The sequence below is a fragment of the Motacilla alba genome, chromosome 7, assembly GCF_015832195.1.
Source record: "Motacilla alba alba isolate MOTALB_02 chromosome 7, Motacilla_alba_V1.0_pri, whole genome shotgun sequence".
NCBI lineage: Eukaryota > Metazoa > Chordata > Aves > Passeriformes > Motacillidae > Motacilla > Motacilla alba.
In genome coordinates, this window is record NC_052022.1 from 9,404,623 (window position 1) to 9,427,936 (window position 23,314).

General features: G+C 40.7%; 1 protein-coding gene across 1 annotated transcript in view; it reads left to right on the forward strand.

The window, feature by feature from the left end:
• The window catches only part of SNX4 (sorting nexin 4), a 32,163-nt gene extending 12,626 nt beyond the window's left edge, over nucleotides 1-19,537 (forward strand). Inside the window, exons 6-14 of the mRNA XM_038142900.1 lie at nucleotides 1,856-1,911; nucleotides 6,430-6,502; nucleotides 8,025-8,086; nucleotides 9,562-9,627; nucleotides 13,500-13,589; nucleotides 14,819-14,918; nucleotides 15,671-15,816; nucleotides 17,205-17,319; nucleotides 17,658-19,537. Of these exons, the coding sequence (XP_037998828.1) occupies nucleotides 1,856-1,911; nucleotides 6,430-6,502; nucleotides 8,025-8,086; nucleotides 9,562-9,627; nucleotides 13,500-13,589; nucleotides 14,819-14,918; nucleotides 15,671-15,816; nucleotides 17,205-17,319; nucleotides 17,658-17,705 (756 nt within the window). The 3' untranslated portion in view covers nucleotides 17,706-19,537. The remainder of the gene's footprint in view (nucleotides 1-1,855; nucleotides 1,912-6,429; nucleotides 6,503-8,024; nucleotides 8,087-9,561; nucleotides 9,628-13,499; nucleotides 13,590-14,818; nucleotides 14,919-15,670; nucleotides 15,817-17,204; nucleotides 17,320-17,657) is intronic.
• Nucleotides 19,538-23,314: the final 3,777 nt, after the last annotated feature.

Sequence of the window (23,314 nt, forward strand, 5' to 3'; positions counted from 1 at the left end):
GCCTCAGAAGTGCTCTGAATAAGCATAAAAGCTGGGACTTGGAGCTCCTGCAGTGTTTTGTGTTCCTTGTGCTATCTGGGACATGCTTCCCCATGCTGCCTTGTCTTCCCTTTGCAAGATATTCTTAGAGAAGTGTCACACGCAGTGGTGACAATGGATCTGCTTTCTCCCAGTGTCAGTCAGTCTTAGTCTGGAGGGTTTTGTTCCCTTACCTTTTGGCTTGTGAGTTATATTTTGTTTTGGTGTTTGGTCATTGGAAGAACAGCTACAGTTGACCTGACTCTGCCACCTGTGCACCACTAACCCATGTCCCTGAGTGCCACATCAACACATCTTTTAAAGACATCAAGGATGGTGACTCCATCACTGGTGTGGGCAGCCTGATCCTCTGTCTGACAATCCTTTTGGTAAAGAAATGTTTCCTAGCATCCAATCTGAACTTTCCCTGAAGCAACTTGAGGCAGGTTCCTATTGTCCTACTGCTTGTTATGTGGGAGAAGAGACCAACCTCCACCTCACTACAACCTCCTTTCAGGAAATTGTGGAGAGCAGTAAGGTTCCCCTGAGCCTCCTTTTCTCTAGGCTGTGTATGGGGTATCTTCTGCTCAGCCCAAATGCAGTAGGAGGTGCAACAGTCTCAGACTGTGCCTGTCTTATCTGTGGATGCTATTACAAGGCCCTTAAAGGATGGGCTCTGTTTTTGTTTTGGGAAGACACTGTGTTCCCTTCACTGACAAATTCAAAATAGCTCTTCAAGCTCTCAGTTTTCTGTAACAGGGCACAAAATATTCTTTTGTCACATACCAGCACTAACAAGTATTGCTGAAGCAACTTACTGCTTGCAGCTGTGGCACAGCCTGTTAGCTAAAGGAGTACACTACAGGAAATCCATACGCCTTGCAAGGTGTGCTGATTTATTTTCCTTTTACTGAAGAGAAGGATGTTTTGATCAAGAGTAAACTCCAGCCATTTACCCACAATTGGCATTTTTGTTTGCTATAGATGAGCCCTGAGTGAGCTGTGTGTAAAATACATTGTAGGAATGAAGAGCTGGTGTGATGTGGGCCTCAGGGATGAGGCTGGGATCTCTCATCTGCGTTGGTGTCTTATTAGGAGTAAATACTCATTGCACAGTTCAATATTCAATAAATTGGAAAAAAAACCTCCCCTTAGAAATATTCAATACTACTGTTGCGGTAATTGGTAAACCAACATCTCAAAAACAGTCAAAGCAGTCAATTTCCTTTTTAATTAGGTATTGAATTTTGTTCTATAGAGATTTATATATGCTCTACTATAGAGAAGAACATTGCATTAAAAGGGCTCTATTCTGATATACAAATTACATATTTTCTGTAAAGCAAGTCATAAAAAGTAAGAGAACAACATATATAAGATTTTGATTTCACTGGGGAACTGTTCCTGGTAATAAAGAGCATATACAGGTCACTCTACCACTGGTTTTATTTGGTTTGAGAAATATAAAATAGCTTGTCCATATGGTCTTAAGTTACCTAATTGCTTCATCTAAAAAGAATGTGGGGTTGTGTATCTTAAATCCATGATTTGTGCAGCGTTTTAAGAAGGGACTATTTTTGTGGGACTTGGATTATACCAGCTTTATTTTAGTGGTTACTGTTTACATCATATTCACAAAAATAGTGTAGTTTTTTGACTTTCTAATAAAAATATCTGACATTCAGGGCAGCTGGTATCAACTTGTTCAATGTTTGAAGATTTAAATATGCCATGAAGGCAGGACGTTTTTCTAATAGTGCTGCCAGAAGGCTGAGATTTTTTTGTCACTGAAATTTAATTGCATTAAATTAACAAAGCTTTTTTTCCCCTTTTTCAGGCAGATTCCAGATTAAAAGCTCTTAATGCAACATTCAGAGTGAAAAACCCAGACAAGTAAGATTCCACATCCTTCTTCCCTCCCTTTCCCTTTTCCAGTTACAACTATAACTTCAGATGACAGAATATTCTATCTCTTTAGTACAAATTCAGAAAAGAAAAATTATCTTTCTGCACTTCAAATCTTAACAGGAGCCCAGTAAAGAGGTAGTGTGAAATTACTTAGTAAATCCTGCCTCCAGAAGCAGGAAGCATTCAGAAAAATTCCATCACTTTATGTAAAACAAGTATTTCATTTTAGCTTGACTGAAACGAAGGGACAAAAAATCCCCAAAACCAGACTCTGAAAAAGAACCTCTTAATATTTGTTTTCAAGAAATCTTTCCAAGCATGAACAGAATACAGATTGATAGTAGGTCTTTCCAAAAGTCTGCTGGTGTACAGCTCTGGATGCACACACCCTGGTGTTACAGTTCGCAGTTCTTTCCGAGCTGCCAATTTTCACAGATGATTTTGGAAGTCCAGAGGTCAGTTCAGCTCTGTTGCAGTTTACAGAGCTCTGGGACAGGCACTAGAGCAATCTGCTGGATGGAAAAACTGCTCAGAATTGTCAGTGTATATAGTGAGAGGTTCATCACACCCTTGGTGATGTGGGAAGGGTAAAATGGGAGTTTCTACTTCTGCAGTGATTTAGAAGCATCAGTGTGCAGTGATGGGGCCAAGAGATGTTGCTGCTTGCCATCCACAGGCCGTGGAGACCTGTGCAAAGTGCCCTGCTGGGTGCCCTTGCTGTCCAGCAGTGGCACCAGGAGATGCTCCTTGGGGAGAGCCCCTGTGCCTGACTGCTGTCTGTGCCATAGAATCTGTGCATATCGGGTTAAGGATGTTAGAGGGTACATACCTTTCTGAACCTCTTCATAGACTTAGCCTGTGAATTGGTCCAGTCCCTCCTTTTTCACTGTGCTTGTTTTTAGGGCCTTCTGTGGCAGCCAGGAAGCTTTTAGCCAGGGTTTAATATAAATGATAACATGAATGAATGCGATCGGAAGACAGCAATTCTCTGTATCTGCGGGTGAAAATGGTCCCCTGTTTGAATGCTTCACCCTCAGTCATCTTCCTCTGGCCAGTAGGAGTTATCTTTTCCTGCTCTCACAGCAGGTAACCTGCCAGAAGTCTGACTGTAGGCACAGGTGGGCGAGACTGTTTAAGGAGCATCCTTGTTAGCTTGTAACAATGGTAACAATGTTTCAGAAAGCAAAGCTGTTATGAGAATCAGCTTGTTAAAAAGCAGAAAAAGGGTTAATACAAGGAAAACATGAGGAAAGGGCTTGTAACAAAAACAGTCCTAGAGTGTGTGTGCCTCGGTAGAGCTTTCACAACACTTGGGAGATGGGACATGTTTTCTGTTGTATTCTGCCAGCAACCTAAGTTCCAAATTGCACTTGGGGATACAAACTGTTTAATAAATAACTCATGAGCAGAAGTTGTTTGTTTGCCTTTTGCTGTAGCATGTGTTGCTCTAACAGGAGGCACTGTGCCTCGCTCTGCCCAGCACACTGGTGCTTGAGCTGCTTGGAATGTGATGCCTGGCCCCTCTGCTTTACCTTTGGTGCTTTACCTTTGGTGCTTTAAGGTGAAGTAGTTCAGCAAGCTCACCTTGCTGAAATGAAAGGTGAGACTTGACTGCTGTGTGGAGCGTAGGTTTTCAGGCTGGTGGGCCAGGAGAGGTTCAGGTGAGGAGCAGCTGCAGCTCCCAGTCGGGATTGCCATGGAGCTGCACTGTCAGCTTGGCAACATGAGGAGCTTCATGCAGCTGAAACCAGGCTGCTCTTCAAGGTCAAATGTGGACTGGAAACTAAACCTTCTCCTGTGGGAAGTGATTTTTAGTTTCAATGGTGGATTTAAATGGTGATAAAAATATGGTATTCTGGTACTCAGAGGTAAATTTGTATCTATTGCAGAACTCTCCAATTTAGCCTCATGGCACGCATCCTTTCTTTCTCTTTCTGGGCTTTAATCAAAAACCATAGCTTTTGGGTTTTGGTGGAAGATTTCTTTAGAAAATAGAAAAAGCTCTTTCCTAAGGCAGGCTTTTAAATTTTTTTTAAGTAGCTCTCTGGGTTGTTTTTTTTTTGTCTGGGTATTCAGATAAGTGGCTTGTTTTTCAGTGAACATTTCTATTCTTGTAGTATCTCTCCACAAAACAGGACAATGGCACTGCCTGCCCTGATCCAAGGAGGATTACTGCTGAGTAAAATGCACAAAGTAAATAACTTACACTGAAATGCTGTCTACTGTAAAGGATTTTTTTTTCTTTGCCAGTATCATGAAATATATTTTTGAGAGACTTGCTGGTGTTCCTACACCAATGTGACCCAATCAGTTCTTCATTTGTGCCTCAAGTTCTATTTAATAGCTCAGTTAAGTATCTAGACTGTTGGTAATGTTGCAGAACCAGTAAAACCAAGTGAAAAGTGCTAGTTTAAAAAGCCTCAGTTACTGCGTGCCAAAACTATCTCTTGTTTTACACTTCTACTGTTAGGATACACTGGAAAGTAAACATCCTTTTGTGTGCCTCACTGAGTTCTGTTTGGAAATTACTTTATAATTATGTAACTTTTTTTTTTTTTACATGAGCAATGAGTAGGACTTAAGCAAATAGTTGAGAAATAATCTGTAACCTCACCAGTCTCTTCAAACCAATTTTTCCTGAAAATTATATTTGTAAAATTTTCAACCTTCACAGAAGATTGGGAAAAAATAGCAGCACTTTGGTTTATGCTTTTATGAGACAAAATAGAAGACAGTTTGATTTTGAAGTAGTAATTTTTAATTTTTTTTTTAATTGAGGAAGAATTGGTCTGAGAGAAGATGTATTGCTTATGAAGGCCAGGATACTGAAAGTCATCCTAGGTTCCTGACTCTGGCCTTCAGGGAGTACAGCATTCCTAAAAGATTTCTTGTGGCAAAACAGGATAAATAAAGCTTTATGTTATAAATTTCTGTAGTGGAAAGGGGAGTCTTCCTGAGCTGCAGGCATGCTTTTTAATCTTTTGTTTTTAGTTCAATTATTTCAAATATCTTCACTGTACGTGTCTCCAGCTGTCTGACATGCAGCTCTGGTGCATATTTTATAAAGTGTAAACTGAAAAGATTGCTCTCTAAATCCCACTGTGCAGATCAGTGACTACATTTCTTTTTCCCCATACAGCTTCTCTGCTAACTTTTAAATCTTTTTATGTACTTTAACCCTGTGTATGTCATAATGTTATAAAAAATGCTTCTTGGAAATCAAAATTATTAGAAACCATAATAAAGCTTTTACTTCCTGAATGTAAGGATGGGATTATTTTAGGGGAAGACATCTTGGCAGGGGAGGAAGAGGTGTTAAATGAAAAACCCTGGAATTTCATACTTGGTCACCCAAAACAAGTGACCCAACTCATTTCAGTAAGACCTCTTGGGTACAAGCTATTCTGAAATACAAAGCCTGACTGTGTGCCTGTGGTGGGAGGAGGGATGAAATTTTTTTTTTTAATTCTTGAACATCAACCTGGAACACTAATCTCAGTCTCCTATTCCTTAATTTTAGTTGCTGTCTTCTGTGTGTATTTTCAGATCATTGTTTAGTAATTTAGGTAAAGCTGTTTCTGGCTTCCCATCTGGATGAAATAAATACATTCTTGTGTACCAAAGTAGGTCATGAGCTAGACTTGTGTGTAGTAGGGAGGGTTTATGTGTACACAAGAGGCTGTTGCTGTGGTTTAACTGGTTACCTGTCGCTAGCAAAACTGTGGCAAGCAATTCACCTTTGTTATTAGGAAAAGCTGAAGGTATCAGCTTATATTGCCTCTGAAGCCTAACTAGGCTGACTGATAAAATGCCTCTTCTCCAGAAGTGACAAGCCAGCAGTGTACACAAGTCACTTGCAATGGCCTGCCTGTCTGGTACCTTGTTGAGATGTAGTGATTTGATGGCCTTCAGCCATACGTGGCTCCTGTGCAGGTACAAGTCTCAACTGGATTTCATATGTTACAGTTACTATACAGATTAGCCTCAGGGGAAATGTAATTGTGAATGTTTCCTTGAACGCCTGAAAAGCTGTGCCCAAAACTGGATAGAGGCAGCTTGAAAGTAAAGTATCTTTGTCAGGTCAGAAATGTAAACATGCTTTTATTGAGAAATATGCTTCAGCAGATTTTGACTTTGTGTTTGTTTGAAGCTTTCCTATTCACTAACCCTTGCTTTTATAAATCCCATTAAAAAACCCTAACAACAAAACAGTGATGTAATAACTTCAGCTAACTACTCTTATTTCATAAAATTTTATCTCCTAATTTGATCTGAGCCTTCAGCATTTGCAATTAAAAAACAGCAATCATGCAAGTGTTGGGATGTTTGTTCACTTGAGAGAAATGAAACTCAGCACTCACTTCTTTAGGAGTCTTCAGCTAATTCCACTCCAACACAATCCGGGCTCTGCTTGCTGGCTGCGGGGTTGTGGCTCTATTGTGCATGCTGTGAAAGCTTGCTTTCATGATGGCTAATGATGTACTATCTGTTTCCTGCTCCCAGGAGATTTACTGAGCTAAAACACTACAGCGATGAACTGCAGTCTGTCATATCACACCTTCTGCGAGTCAGAGCTGTAAGTATTTCCCATGTGTGTCGTGACAAATAGTATGATTTATTTCTAAGGCAGTATTTCTTGTTTAGTCAAGAGAAGTGGTGTATGTGTTCTAGAATAAGGGCAGTTTAGCCTCAGGGAGTCTGTCTCCGGAGCGTGGAGCAGGAGACAGCAAGAGGTGAGGGCACTGACTTTGTACAGATTTGGGAGGGGGAAGGAGTTCCAGATCCCATGGCTGGGTTTGACAGTGCTAATCTGCCCTGTCCTGTGATAGTCACGCATCGCAGGGAGGTGCTCTGAAGAGAGTCGAGGTGTCTGCTTCTCTCTACTCAGCAGATGAGTTGCTTTTGCTGGATGTTTGATTTGGGAAGGGCCTCAAAACACAGTTTTCTGGTCAGACATATAATGAGCTTGTAGTATGAATCCTTTATGCTTCCCAGTATGTATTTTCTTTTTTTGGCTCGTTCATTGATCTGCAATGAATAATAGTCTTTCTAATGATGGCAACAATTATGTAATGCATTAAGATACTCTATGGGTTGAGAGTGGAAGGTAGTTATTTTTTCAAGACACAAAAAGGAAATAAGAAATTACAATTCCAATAATGAGAGCATGATACTTCTTTTTAGTGTGTTCAACAGGGATTTCATTTTCAGTGGACCTGTGTGGCAGAGAGGACAGTAATGGATTGCTCTGCTAAACTCAGGTTCTTGAGAGAATTAATCACTCTCAAGAGTGGTGTTCTACAGACAGTCGTTTTTTCTCAGGGTTGTGTGTGAGAGATCTATTGGGCAATTTGTTAATGTTTCCTTTTTACTACTGCTGTGACAGACATCATAATAACAATGGTAGCTCTTGCAGAACTTTAATCTCATTCATTGGTACATCACAATTCCAAGGGCATTATCTGGATTACAGCTCACGCTTCAGAGTGTACACGTGTCTTTTCTTCTGAGGTTTTGCCAGCGTTGTAGTGCTGTCTGCAGCAGGTACTGGCACTCCAAACAGCTGAAATGACCTCTAGCTGAAGCAATGAGTTATGCAATGGATAGTTCATTTCCTTTCCCTCAGTTCACTCAGCTGGGTGGAAAAATCGAGTCACTTGTTAGAATTTTACTGAAGGTTTTCTCACAGTATTGATATCAAGATGGACTTCTGACTTGCCATCTATAAATTAAATAGACGAGCATGTGCATAAAGTTGGCATTATTCAGATAAAGAATGTCTTATATTTGGTTAGCAAAAACTGAAGGGAGCTTGATTATGGTCTCCACAGACATATCCTATCAATGAGCACTTCCAGAGATAGATTTGAAATGCTGCTTTTCAACATAGCCTTGATTGTGACTTCAGTCTTCCAGGACTTATGCTAATCAATGCTGTTGATTTTTTTTCTTTCAGTAGTGCCTTATGTTAGATTTAGGCCTAATCTTGTTTACCCGTGTAAGAACATTAAGGCTTTAGCTTGGAGTATGTATGTGGGTTTTCACAAAGCAATTGCACTTAATGTTGATGACCAAAACCTGTCTCTGAAATGTTTTAGAGAGTAGCAGACCGGCTTTATGGTGTCTACAAAGTCCATGGCAACTACGGAAGAGTATTCAGGTAAGAGTTCATCCAGTGTTTAAATACACGCATAGTTATGGGGAGAGAGAAGGGAATTTCTTGGTTGTGTTGTTATACTTTTGAGAAGTATAATTGAAACATTTCATTGTCTGTCTTGAAAAACTCTGTGTTGCAGTGCTAATGAGATTTCTGTGCTGCATGCAGAGATTGCCTGATCTGCTGAGCTTAGTTTCTAGTGCAAGACTACAGCTTTTTGCTTTGTGTACCAGACCTTTGGGCCTTCTGCTGCTGCGTTGGCATTTTGTTTCTTCAGAAAGCAACTCACTATTCTTCATGCAGTTGTCTCTGAAAAAGCTTCTAGGTTCTTTTAATGCATAAAAATCAACAATTATATCTATCCAATTTTAGTAGCTTTTAGAAGTGAATTTGCCAATTGTTTTTTTGATTTATATGAGGGAATTGCATGCTCAAGTTTTCCATCTCACTGGAGAATTCAAGAATCTAAACTTCTGGTTAAGGGAAACCTCCTGCTTCTGCACACTGTTCAAGTGCTAAATTTAATTCTCTGGGTTAATGGATTGCAGATGTCTTTCTCATTGGGGGTTTTTAAATGAAATTAGGTGTAGTTCTGTAATAACACAAAGACAAATATCAACATCAGCAGAGTGGAATGTTTATGAAAAAGTGAAGGACAGAATAGATGCATTACACATAAATTATGCGAAATATAAGGAGAACCTCTTTATTCCTTGTAAAAAGAGTTGTGGGTGTAATTCTTGTAACTAAGAACTCTCATAAGGTTTCTCAAAGCTGAGAAGGCAATTAAAATGGCAGAGTACATACCAGGATGTCCAGAACAAGTCTCTTGCTATCTTTTCTTGTAGCTCTGTTTCTTTCTTTATCTAAGTAATACTTCTGATGTAAATAGATGGTTGAGACAATTGCAAGTTGTAATTTTTTTTTATGAATAGAGCTAAACAAGAGTCTGCTATGTAAACATAAAGCTACATACATCTAATAGTTTCAGGAGAAGTAAAATGCTTACAAAAGTCAAATTCACCCTTTGGTTTTTGGAATGAGAAACTTCTATCTTCTATCCTGTAAGTCTGGAAAGCTTAGTATATTCTTGTGAGCCCAAAATGTATTTCAGAAAGTTCAATATTGTCGTTGTCCCTTGTCCCATTTATGTTACGTGCTTGGTGGATTGGTTTTGTTTGTTTGATTTTGTTGTTAACTGAGTTTCAGCTATTTAAACAAAGTTATGTTCAAAACCCATCCCAAACTAACTATATTTGTGACTATGAGTTTAGGGACAATTGTTTTACAGAGTGCCATAAATGGCCTTGTCACATTGTCAGTGGTGTTCCTTAAAGAAAAAAACAGTTTGACCAAGTCTAATTTTGAGGCAGTTTCCATTCAGGTGTCACCTGGAAAGAAATTATATACAGGATGCAGCTTATTAACTTCCCTTACCCTTCATGTGTGATGTTGTTTCTCGTTTGTTTTTCCTACAGTGAGTGGAGTGCAATAGAGAAGGAGATGGGGGATGGGTTGCAGAGTGCTGGCCACCACATGGATGTGTAAGTACTGACTGAATATCTGATAGTTTGATGTAAGCCAGATGTGGAACTCTCCCTCTTTCCTCTCTTTTCCCTCAACCCCAAAGTACATATGAGTACCAAGAAAGCTGGGGGTGCATTGTTTTTAGGCATACAGTGTTTCTGTGCCTTGGATGCAGGCACAGTTTTAGCATCCATATACTGTATTAAGTAGCTCAAAAAGCCTCAGGAGAACCAGAGGGGTTTCTTTTTTATTATTATTTTGAAATCGTAGAAGTGTTTGGAATCCTTCCAGTTTTTCTTTTAAGCCTCTCTGCCAGAAACTGGTGGAATACAACTTTAATGTACTACAGACCTGATGAGATCCATTTGGTTTTGATAGCAGCATTTTGTACCATGCAGTAGATGGTACACAGATTTGGACTTAATTACAGGGAGTTAAGAAATTTAATTAATCGGCACCAAAACTACAGTGGATTCTTGAAACAAACACTGACTGGATATATTAAAGTAAAGAATACTCTCTCTTTGCATCTTTAGAGTTATTTGGCAGAGTATGTGAAGCACAGCCTTCAAAATAAGAGTCTGGCACTTGGGAGTGCTCACAGAAGGGGTATTCTAAGCTCATGGCTTCTGCTTTTCAGGTAGTCACATATAGCAAGTGAAACAGCATTTCTCACCACTCTGATTCCTCTTCTGTAATCCCACACAACAGATAAATAATAACTCCAGCAAGAGATGGAAGGTGTTTGACACTTCATGCAATATTTTTACCAATAAAGCATGTTTCCTGTGGAAATAAATCCTCAGTTTTCCTTTATAGGGCAGATTTACATACTACTGCCTGATTGTTATTGGTGGTTTCAAGTTAACAGGTTAATTGTTACTGGCCTTGCCAAGTGGAAGGGTTTGAAGAGCCATGCCCTCAGCTTCTTCAGAGTAATTCTGCTTTTAGCAAATCTTCAAGAATTGGACTCCTTCAAAATAATTTATTGACAGTTCTGTCTTTTGTCTAATGGGGTTGCTTCCATACAAAAAAAATGTGTAATATTTTCATAGCAGATGGCTCAGGTGAGAACAAAGAATGGAGAATGCATTCTGCTTTCAGAAGAAAAGTAACTGAAGCAGGGGTGGAATACAATGGTAAGCACATACTGCGGTAGGCAGGAGTTGAGGAGATTGTGAAAACCTTGTATGATATAGTGGAGTTAAGGAATCACACAAAGGTTTTCAGTGGTTCAGATACACCACACCAAAATGTCAAACACCTGGAGATGCATAACCAATTAAAAGAAGTTTGTCTCACTTCTCAGTTAGGAGGCTGAATCTTCTCACATATCCATAATATTTAATATTTCTGTCTGTAACACAGGGCTAAAGATCCAGAGTAATGGCAGTGGGTAACTGCTATTGTGGGTAATTTTACTCACTACATGAAGTCTGAGGTAGCTTTCATTGTGTGTCATCTCCTGTGCTCTGGTGCCCTTGTACAGCAGTAATCCCTTAGTGATGACAATCAAGCAAGAAGCAGCAGTTGTGAGCTTCAGGAACTCATTCAGTGACCCGTGTGGTCTCCCAGCAGTAAGGTTCATATCTATGATCTCTTTAAAGTGTAACTTACCAGTTCAGTTACCGTTCCCATAACATCAGGTGGGAATTTATTGCAACAAAAAGCTACTTCTAGAAGGTTGCCTAATATAGATGTTAAACTTCAAAACTAATTTAATTATTCTCTATCTACCCCATATGCTGTAGTCTTAACTAGATGTTTATTTAAGCTTTTGAGTTGTTATTGGTTAGTATGATCTATAACTGCTAAAAGTTTGGAGAGGACATCCCAAAGCTTCTCTGGGTGTGTGCTTTATTACAAGATGAGGCTTGCTAAAGTGACAGAGAATGCTGAGAAAGTTGGAATGAGTGGCTTTAGCTAGCATTTAACAGATGAAATAAGAAAGTGCCAAACCTTTGATTTCTGTCCCTTATTCCATTAATGAGTGAACCTTTATGTCTGTATCAACTGGACTGTCCTTATATATTGAACCAGTCTAAACTAAAGCAAGGGTTCTTTTGACAGCTTACACAAAGACTGAGACCATATCAGGCACCTTTAGAACTTACTGCAATGTTTCTCCTTAACACTTTCTCTGGTTTGCCCAAGTTTAGGCAGTCAGAAATGTAGCTTTTCTTATTACATTTTTTTCCTCCCAAATAAAACTCATTATAAAAACCTGCCTAGGTAAGGTAGGATTTTGTTTGGTGAGATTTTTTGGTTGTTTGTTTTTGAAGTCCTTTTCTGAGAGTTGATCTGCCACAGATGAGCTCTAGCACTGCTCTAAACTTAGATCTTACTTGAAAATGAAATGTGGTCCATCTGCTGCCCTGAGAAATCTAACCACTATACTAAAATTATTGCACTGCAGAACTTAAAATAGGGTAAGCCATTTATGACCTTTGTGGCTGCAGGATTTTTTCAGAACAAGTGTATTTTTCAACAGTTTTGACTTATTCCTTACATTGATTCATAATACAAATTCTTGCTCTCCCTGTTTTTTAATCCTTTCTACTTAAATTGGTCTGCTGTTGCTGACCACTTCATATGTCATATTTATTCATCACCAAGAGCCTTGGTAGGGCTTTTCCTGGGTGTACCATGTCTTTGATTTCACAGAGCATTAAAACAGCTCATCATACTTGCAAACTTCCCAAATTCATGTTACCGGTTCCCTTTCAGCTTGAGACTCTGCCACTTTTTCCACAGAGCCAGCTACTGGAGAGGCATAGGGAGGAAAGAGAAAACAGAAAGATTCTGCAAAAACTTGAAAGCCAAGAGGTGCTATAATTAGCATTTGGGTCACGTTGTGCTGGTTGCTAGAGAAGAATGGACATATGCTCACTTCAGAGAGCCTGCAGGTGTGTGAGATTGCCACATAGCTGAGAATCCAGACTGAGTTAGCAGAATAGATGAAGGTATTTGTGTGGGATCTCATTCATCCTGGTTATCTCCAGTGGCACATGCCCTGAGTGCCAGGCTACAGAGGAATCTGATTTCTGTGGCTCTGCCAAGTGAGATGTGCAGATAGCTGTAGGCCTGTCCCTGCAAATCTGTCCAAGACAGTCACCTTGGTTAGCAAGAACACACTGAATACTGTCAAATAAGCAGTATCAACTAGAAAAATGAAGTGGTTTTTTGCCACTTGGAGCCTAAATAACAGAACTCTTACTGAATGCAAGAGCTGCAGATTTGGTCCAAGCCCTTGCATTTCAGATTTCTTCCTAAAGAGGGGGTTAAACTTCCTGTTGCTGTAAAATTAATATGCCTGACTTAACACAGCAGATAAAGCTATAGACATGGAAGGAACTGAAGGCACCTAATGTTGTGGTGTTCAGGGCACCCCTGTGAGTTATCTTGTACTCAGGCTGAATAACAAGCCATGAAAGCAGACTCTGCTTTTCAGAAGGTGTGATGTTCACATTCCTGGCCCTTAATGCTTTAAGCCTTGAAGGATTTCTTTTGCATTTTGTGTCTTTTTTTTTTTTTATTGTTTTGGTCTTGGTGCTGCCTATTGACAGTCCACTGAAGAAAAGGAATAAATTGGGGTTTTTTTTCCTGCAAGAAAAGCTGTCTCATCTTCAGCAGGAGACTTATGATAGGTTTTGTACTTGTCAAAAGATTCATTGTACAATGAATCAATGTAACAACCAAAGAAGCAGGCCCACGGGAATGTTGACATTAGCTGATTCAGAGTTTAATTAAAAACAAAGAAACCCTTTTTGGAAGTGCTTTTTGCTGTTTGTCACGGGTGTTTCTGTCAAACAGGTGTTCTCTCTTGTTACTGGATGTGTATTCTTAAAGGATAAATTAATCAGTTTTACATTTAACTATTTTTCACTAGATATGCAGCTTCTATTGATGACATACTGGAAGAAGAGGAGCACTATGCAGATCAGCTGAAGGAGTATCTCTTCTATGCTGAAGCACTGCGGTATGTACAGAAGTCTTGAGTTCAAAAGGAAGCTGTAGTCCTTTTCTCTCATGTGATGTTGATGTTTAATTTAGTCTGGAATCCTCTTGTGTTCTCTGAGAAGAAGAAATTCCAGTGTTGTGGAGTCTCCATGTTCTTGTTTCGTATTCTGCTTACTTGCACTCGATTGCCCTGTGAGTGGCAATACAAATTAGAACTGATCTGATCAGTAGTGAGAAGACAGAAAAGTTAGAATCTGTATACTGTAGAAGAAAATGCTGTTTATTCCTCTGGTTCCACTGTTACCTTGGCTTTTGGTGTAATAGTGCCCCAATGTGTTGAAAGCTCCAGCTTTCAAATGAGATAGGCCGAGCAGAGCTGTTACAGCCATTACAAATTCCAGGAACTTTCAACATGCCCAGCATAACGTTCATCTGCTGCACAGTCTTGGGCACTTAAAACAAAAAGTTGGTATTTATGTTAGTCTTTGTCAGTCACCCCTAGTGACCATGGACACAAAAGCAAATTACTTTATGCTGCAAGGCTGTGTATAAAGCTGTTGTGCTTTACAAGGGTTGGCTCTGAACCTCTTGTAGAGGTCCAGTATGAATTGGGTTGGCGAGTGCAGGGGCTGCTGTGTGGGAGCCTGGAGCACTGGTAGCCTCTCCTGGGAGACCCACGTGCATCCGGCTGTGCAGGATGGATGTAGCATCATCAGCCCACACAGGACTGGGAGTTACTGCAGGTGGCCAGAGGAAACTCCTCTTTTCCAGATGAAAGGCACTGTATGAGTCTAGGAGCAGTTTCTTGTTTCATTGTTTAAGAAAGAAAATGTGATGAATTTTATGATTGATTGATAGATTGCTGCTGTGACAGGCACTATCTCCAGGTATCTTTTGTCAAAGCTGTGATATTTCTGTAATGTATTTTGAATTAAACTGTTTTACAGTGGTGTCCTTAAGGAGGTGGTAGGCCTTGTATTGCTGAGTGTATCTTGGAATGAGTCTATAAAGAGAAGCAGAATGCAGTTGTACTAAGGACTTTATTTATACTTTGATGCAAGCTTGCTTAACTGCAGCATTTGCAGAGTTTTGCAGTCTGTGATAAGGCTGTTGAATTTGGGCTAGATGAATAATTAGAGGTGCTTCCTGTCAAATAGCAAACAAAACATGATGCTATTTGTAAAGTGTAAATGGAGGGAAACGTAGCAAAACAAAGTATTTCATGACAGATCTTTCATTACTTTTCAGGGCAGTTTGCAGGAAGCATGAACTAATGCAATATGATTTGGAAATGGCTGCACAGGACTTAACATCTAAGAAACAGCAGTGTGAGGAGCTGGCAACAGGAGTGAGTCTTTTTCCACTTTCTTCTCCAAGATACCTCTTTCTGAATTTATTTTTGACTTGAGCCAAGTTACTTAGAATGATATTTAAATGGCACCAGCATGCTGGCTGCTGCTTTTGAGAAGTAGTATCATATGAGCTGGAGACATGTGAGGTTTAAAGTAACTTGGTTCTTGGAGACTTAAACTGTTTGTGCCAAATGTCTTTTATTGAATACTGAGCAAGTAGAAGGTTGCAGTAAATATGACTGGAGCAGAATAACACTCTATGTATAGACAACTCTATCCTAAAGATGAAAATGTTGGGAATTCTGAAAGACTTCCTTTGCCTTTTGAACAGTGGGTGTTATTGAGATGTTGTGTTAGTCCATTTTATGTAGGAGATAACATTACCTAAAATATTGTCTGAAAATGGTAACTGACAGTTTTAGAATTTTTTATGTTGCTCTTGGATCTATTGATGTTCTTTATGGAATGCCTTTATGGCTTTTGTTTCTCTTAGTTTCTTTCCTACTTCACTAGGAAAGCTGCTCTGAAAGTTCATCCTTGTCAGCCCTAAAGTGTTTGAACATCAAATTACCTCCTCCCCACTTTACGTAGTCTAACCTGAGTCACCAGAGCTACTTATCAAATAATGAAATGAAAATTAAAGCAAAAAAAGCAGCCAAATAGTAAGCACAAATGCCAATAAAGTCACCTGATGTCCTCTGGCTGCGCTCAGGACATGCCAAACCTAGAGTATCCTTGTTTTTTGTAGACTGTGAGAACCTTCTCCCTGAAGGGGATGACCAGCAAGCTCTTTGGGCAAGAAAGCCCTGAGCAGAGGGAAGCCAAGATAAAGGTTCTAGAAGAGCAGATACAGGAGGGAGAAGAACAACTGAAGTCTAAAAATCTGGAGGGCAGGTAAATGGACTTAACTATTTCAAAGAAAACAGAGGGCTTGTCTTAGCAAAAGTCCTTGACTGGATGCTCTTGAAGGTGTTTGCATTTTATAAGTGTTTTTAATATATTCTTGGTGTTTATGAGCTGTCTATAAAAGCTCCTGTCAGCTGCAAGTTGTGAAATAAAGTGCAGTACATGCAGTTAGCTTCTGGTCTGAGAGTATGGCTTATGTAAAAACTGATGACTTTCCCAGTTACTGAGCCCACTCTAATGGCTGACATGCATGCTTTTATGTTCCACTAGTAATATATTTAGCAGGTGGGCTTGAAGGTCTGCAGCTGAATAGGCTGAAATTCAAAGGCTGATTTGCTTCAAATGCAGTATTTAGTTTGGTTTGTGTGTAAGGGTGCTGAGCCCATATTCTGCAACTTCTATGGGGGAGAAGTTACTCCTGTTTGAAAGAGATTAGAAGGTCTGGGGAGTTGTGTTTGGGTAACTGCTTCTTGGTGCTCTAATGAAATTGTCTTCAGGTATGCAAAAGTTAAAAATAGGAACTAACATTCTTAAAGCAATGGGATTTTGTCAAAGCAGGTCTGTCATATAACACAAGGGGTAAACTATAACACGTGTTAGTAAGGAGTAAACGTGGTATCTCCTGATATGTTAGCTTTAGAGCTGGAAAGGTAAGACTAGTTCATGAATAGTTCAAAGCAACAAGACACTCAGTAAATGCAATATCTTAATAATTTTGGCAGATGTATTCGAGATGTGCTTTTGTGGCTCTGGAAGCAATTTTCGAGTGAATGCTAGTCCAGCACAAATGAAAGTAGGAAATTCAGATATATGCCTCCATTTTAGTTAAGGTGATCTGACTACACATCACCAAACCAACAAAATTAATTTCTGAAGTGAATTGTCCAAGTTAAATTTGCATTGTAAATGTTTATTGTATTTGACTGTCTCACATCCTGACAAACAAGTGAGTTTTCATGCTGAAGAGATGAAGATTCTGACTTGACAATTGAAAAAGAAACATGCAGTGTTGTGTGCTGAATGTTGGCATAAAGATAATTAATTACCCCAACAGAATCTAAAGGAAAAAAGTATATTCTGATTTATACTGGTTCTATGGCAGTGATACTTCCTGGGGAAAAAACACCAAACCAAACAAACATCTTAATGTATCCTGTGAAACTCTAGGTTTAAAACCTTAAAAAGAAGGTGGAGAGTTAGGTAGTGGTGCCAGTTGTAAAATGAGGATGCTGAGGGATGCATAATATTTGCAGGACTTGATTTACTGACTGAAGGATGGAGCACTCTGTCATACACAGCTTCTCTGCTGAGTGTCCAGAGCTGAGGGTGGAACATGTAAAACACTTTCTAACAGAAATCATTGCTTTAAATTTCAGAGACTTTGTGAAAAGTGCCTGGGCTGACATTGAACGGTTTAAAGAGCAGAAGAATCATGATTTGAAGGAGGCACTCATAAGCTATGCTGTTATGCAGATTAGCATGTGCAAAAAGGTACGTGTGGCTTGGGAAAGGCTGGCCCAGTGTGTTTGTCCTATCAGCAGGGGGGCAGATAGACACTGCCACTAACTGGGAACATGGCAGTCACAGAAGATTGGAAATCACCACCATGAAACCTCCCACATAGTCTGTCCTCTTGAACTCAGTGACAAGTTAATGTTGAGATAGATATAGATATAAAACAGTGTGGTCCAGTTTCAATGTGGTCTCTGCCTTCTTCTGTGAAGTTCTGTGGGACTTCTTTGTAGAGTCTTCTGTTGAAGAAAGTTGTGGATGAGGTTTGCAAATAGAGTACATTCCCACCTATTGATTTTTAACTGTTCTTTTAAAAGGGAATTCAGGTTTGGACAAATGCAAAGGAATGCTTCAGCAAGATGTGACTATCTGGAAATGAATTCCTCCTCCAAGTGCCAGAGAACGGAAGCACAGTGTATAACACCAATGTTATATTGCTACACGACTTACATACAAATCATGAAATAAATGTAATTGTTAATAAAGGATGAAAAGGACATGTTGTTAAATGTTTAGCCCTGACTGCCACTTCTGTGGCACGTTTTATATGTGGTAGCAAAGAATGCAGGGGTAAAAGAGTTACTGAGAACTACAGCTCTGTATTGGGACAAAGGTATTGGGAAAGTTATCCCAGAAAGTATGGACTAAACTGTTCAGAGACTTGTGAAACACCATGCTCTGTAATGTGTAGATCACTTCCAGATGCCCTTCTTTCCAACCCTTGCTGTTTAGAATTTTTAATGCTCAAGGGTGCTTTGGTTTTATAATGGGGCACACAGTTGTGTTCTCGAGGTCTATGCCATAAGAGGACAAAAATTGAAATATTGTAATGCCTAGAGTTCATATTTAAATGCCTTTGCATGTCCATAGAGAAATATGTTTTTCCAGAGTTCAGGTTAAGCAGTCTCAAGCTCCTGAGATGTTTGAAACTCTCTACAGTAGAGGTGTTGTACAGTGGTTTGATAACAATATCCTGCATTTACTGGTTCCCACTTCAGTTTTGATACTGGCATTGATTTCTTACTAAACTTCTTCCTGCAAGTAAAGGCGACTGGTGATCCAGCTGAGCAGAAAAACCAAAGTCAAAGCTGGTAAGAAGCAGATGCAATTTCTCTTGGGTAGTTTGGAACCTGTTTGCACTTGGTGTGAATCTGGCCTGTGGCACCTGTAACTGAAGGGGTTTGGTTCTTAAACAAATAGTTCTTAATGAAGGTGCTGAAATAATAAACCTGGTGCAGCTTCTGTCATACTTCAGAGCAGTGATGTGCAGAACCCACAATGAACCAAGGTGTCTGTCTGGCCCTTGTAATGATGTTTCAATGTGTGTGTGAGTGTGTGTAATATACACACCTGTATAACATGATTTGCAGTTAGGGATTTGCATTAAATGTTTCCAATTATGAAAATCTCTTACCACTGTCTAATACTGGGCTTTTTCTACATCCTTACTGAAAGTTCCTGAAGTCTTGTGGAATTTGTCAGAATTGATTGGTAGTCCTGAAGGAAGCTTTGTAATAATCTGTTTAAAAGTGTATTTATTATTTTGGATTATTCAGATTTTTTTTTTTGTAAGAGATACTCCCAAAAGTCCTTAAATGTTCTTTTGATAAAACTATCTAAATGTATTTACTGGTATGTCCCATGTTACTTTTGTCTCTTCAACCTTTCTTTTCTATAAAACCAGTGTAAAGAATGCATAGGTCTGGTGCACACTACAGCTTAAAACTCTGAAGTAAAGTGCTGGTACTCTGAAAACCTGTGTTGGCTTTTCCAAAGCATGTGACAGTGACATGCCTGGCTGAGGGATGATGTTGGGCACAAAGAGGTCTCTCTCTTCCTTTAAACATTGGAGAAACATTGTTCCATTCAGAGGTTGCAGTGTCCAGTTCTGATGCAGGCTGAAGGACTCTCACATTCCAAACCAAGAAGTTGCACACTTGATGTATTCAGTAAACCTTCTAAAAGAGTGGTGCCTTAATACAATACCATGAGGCGCTCAGAGTAGGTATTTTTCATGCACTTTGATTTTTGGTAGATCTTTCTGGTGCCTCCTTCCACATGTCACTTGCTGTACAGCTCATTAAATGTATTAGTATGCCTTTTTTTTTTCCTTGCTAGTTGTACTAAAATTTAAGAAGGGAACAAAACAGTTCTTGTAAGTTTTGTGCCAAATAAGATAAATAAAATTGCTCTTTGATATTTTTGTTATGTTGTTTTTTTTGTAAAAAACTCTGTCTTTCCTATCCTGAAAACTGCTCTTTGATTTCTTGAAAGTGGCTCTTGTCCATCTTAGCTCTCAAGTGGCCTCCAAATTTGGCTTTAAAGTTTGGTGAATTGTGCACAGCTTTCCCTTTAGGTAGGAACATAGTGCTAAGGCCAAAATTAGATGCTTGCTACAAGTCAGCTGTCTGAATTTCATGTGTGTCTCCATCTAGTTAAGAGAAGATGCTTCTGAAGACATTTTGCATTATTTGTGGAATTAAGTGACTGGCAAATTAAGGGTAATTTGCAATAACTTTGTTTCTTTTACTTCTGTCTTTCCAGGAAAGCATTGCATGTGGTCTGTGTAGTTGGGGATCATAGCAAACTGTGAAGGTTTCTCCTCCTCTTTTAGCTTTTCAACGTTTTAAGGTAAAACCAGCCAGTTAATGGCTGTTTCCATGTGGGTAACAGAGCCCACATGACAGATGTGCACTTGCAAAGTGTACATTTTTCCAGTTACAGTGTGGATTTAACTCCTGTAACTCGTTCCATTTTGCCAGTTATCCAGTAAACATCAAAAATTGGTGCCTTGAGAATGAGGTAGGAAGAACATTTTAACTTAATCTCAACAAAATGCTTGTATGTGAAAATGTTTACCTGCCTGGATCATCTGTCTGCTGATCCTGGTGCTTCTGTCCCAGGAAGCTTTGCTGGGTGGATTATCACTGCTCATGCTATCTCTGACCTTCCCCATTAATAGCAGGACCCTGTCTTGTCAGTGCATTTTAGTGGCTACTGTTGTCTGTTCCTGAAATGTAGCAGGCGTGACAGAGCCAACTGCAATGGAAGATAGAGTTTTATGAACTCTCTTTTTTAAATGTGTTATTTCAGTATCTGGCACATCAGCCCAAGCAGTGTTAGCCTGGCAGCTGTGCGCAGGGACTGCCTTGGCAGGCGCAGAGCAAATCTTGGAGCTCGAGCCATGCTGAGGAGCTTGCCTGGTGCAGGTGAGCCAGAGGAAAGTGTTAGCTGTGGCCAAACACACAGCAGAGCCAGCAGAGCAAGGCTGCAGCCCCAGAGCACTGCAGCTCAGGATATCTTCCTGTATCACTCTCCCTACCACTGAAATCCCTTTGTTCATCTTGGTTCAAGAACTGAGAAACACTTTCTAATGTTGCCTAAAGATGACACAGAAGGAAGTTGTTTTAATTCCCTGTGCTTGTCACACAATGGCAGGGCAGGGCTCTAATCCACGTGTCCTTGTGCCTCCTGTTCTGCCCATCCCTGGTGCCTCTGACTTGTGTTTACCTGCAGAACTCTGTGGGGGAAGCACAACGTGCAATGAAAATCCCCACTCAGGGCTGCTCTAGAAATAATGCAGAGAGGAAGCAAGTGGAATGGGAGCTGGGAAAGGTGGAGCAAAGGCCTTGGTGTGAAATCCAAGTACAACCTGGATGTCACCAGTAAAAGCAGTTGCCTTTGTAAGCAGTCTTTGCTGCTGCCCTGAGTCCACGTCTGCTCCTGCCTGGCAGGCTCCCACCTGCTTTCCCAGCAGAGCTGTGTTTCCTAGGACATGGACATGTCCCTGAGGATGTCACTCAGTCTGTCTCCTGAGAAACCCTTGGCAGTGCAAGACAGAAAGTGCTGTGAGCTGCTTTGTTCCATGGGCAGCCCCTGGGGCAGGCAGGGTGCTCGCTGCAGCTGTGAGCAGAAGGGTGTCTCTCTCAAATGACAGAGGCTTGGTTGTCCCCCCAGCTGAAAGAGGGTGGTCAGCTGTGTCCCCTCCACAGTAGCACTGCCATGGGTACGTGCCATGGGAAGCCTGGAGAGCCACAAGTTCCTGCCTAAGCAAAGGATTGTGACTCTCTGGCTGCTGTGTTCTGGTGCATCCTGGTGATACAGTGTTATCAAAGGATTTTATGATTCTGACTTTCTGAAGGGTCAAGTGCAGAGGAGAAATGTGTTTGTTTGCTTGCTTTTTCTTGTTGTTGGGGGGGTTGTTTGCTTGTTTTGCTGGCTGCCTTTTTGTTGCTTTTGAGCTGGCTTTCCTAATGGTGTATTTTCTTCAACAAGAATCTTTTGCTCTGATTTGTAGAACAAATCTAAAACATGAAACAAAGACAAATTGGGAGGGAATTTGGGTTGTTTTGGAGGAAAACAGCTTCAGACAGTGGAAGTACAGAAGTACAGAGTATTTGGAGGTAAGAAAAGATGGTGCCATGCCCAGACAGGTAAGGACAGGGTGAAGCTGCACATGAAGGCAGACAGGTTTTGAGAAGATATACACAAGAGGGTGAGGAGATGAGGCAGAGAAGGACAGCAGAGATGGGATGGGTGGTGGGACTGGAGAGCAGAACAGATGGAAAGCTTCTGTTCTTGCAGCCTGGACTGTGCAGGAAAAAAGGAAAAGCAGCTCTGTGTGGTCCTTGTTTTGGAGAAGACAAGAAAGTGAGGAAGATGAAAGTAGGAGGTAAGGAGGTTTTAAAAGCTATCAAAGACAGCTATATAATACTATCAGATAATCTCTGACTGAAACTTGTAGTGATGACTGTGGTCTTGAAGCTGAGTTCAACACTGATAATGGCGTGACATAGCTCAGGAGAGATTAAATTTTGTCTGTATTTAATATGGTAGTTTTTACCTTCCTGAATAAATAAAGCAGGAGAAGAAGATTCAGTCTTCAAAAACCCAGCATAAACTTTGTGGGCACCCCAATCCTATAAACACCAGCATAATCAACCTTGGGATCTGGAGGCCTGCTGTCTGATGCAGCTCTAAAAGAGGCTGCCCCAACAAGCCAGGGACTACAATTAATAAATAACTTCTTCATCGGTAGCAAACATGTTCTGTTATCTGTAGGGATCTGTGGCATGTGATAGCACCAATTATATTCTCTTCAGAATGCAGCTGTAAGTGGCCACAGAAGATAAAACTGGTGAGGCTCCCCGGGACGCAGAGGTGGAAAACGATGCAGTCGGAGGGAAAAGGCAACCCCGACCGCCCTCTGGTGGGTCTCCATCAGGAGCTCGCAGGGCCCGGGATGCAGGATCCCGCTGCGGGAGGGAGGTCAAGGCCACCTTCTCCCCTCCTGCCCTGCAGAGCTACGAGAGCCATGCAACAGCCGGGGTGTAACTGAAGCCTAAATACAAAGGGATGGGTAATCTGGAGCAGTTTTCCATGCAGGATTTAGTGCTGAGTTTGTGTCCTGCTGTAGGTTGCTGTTAATAATACAGTGCATTGCACTGTGATTTGCAGCTTGGGTGCCTGTTGGCACAAACACTGCCGTGAGTTGGACTCAGAGGTTTCTGAGCTAGCAGTATTTTTTACTTACTTATTTATTTTTAATAACTTCTTGGATGTGGTGCCAGCTGCATGGTCAGTAGGAATGATCTGTGGCCACTTGTGCAAGCTGCAGTCCTGTGTAAGAGATGGCAAAGTCACCCTGCCCCAGTCTGCTTTGAATGAGGTTTTTCTGAAATTTGTGCTCTCTGGTGTCGGAGAGGCCAAGTCTCATGATGGTTGTTCCTAGGGCAAAAAGGATAGACTTTGTTTCCAATCTCCTTTGTTTTGATCAGCTTCCAAGCACAGTGCTGCTGGCTTCTGCCTGCTCACCTCTGATGGCCCTGCAGATACTGGATGCTCAGAGGGCAGCAGGGAAGAGCTGTGGGCTCCTTGGGCTGCAGCAAGATCCCTCCTAGGCCACACGACAGAGCTGTGCATCCCATCTGCCATTTGCCAACCCGAAGTGGGTGTTGCAACAGCCACAGCAGCG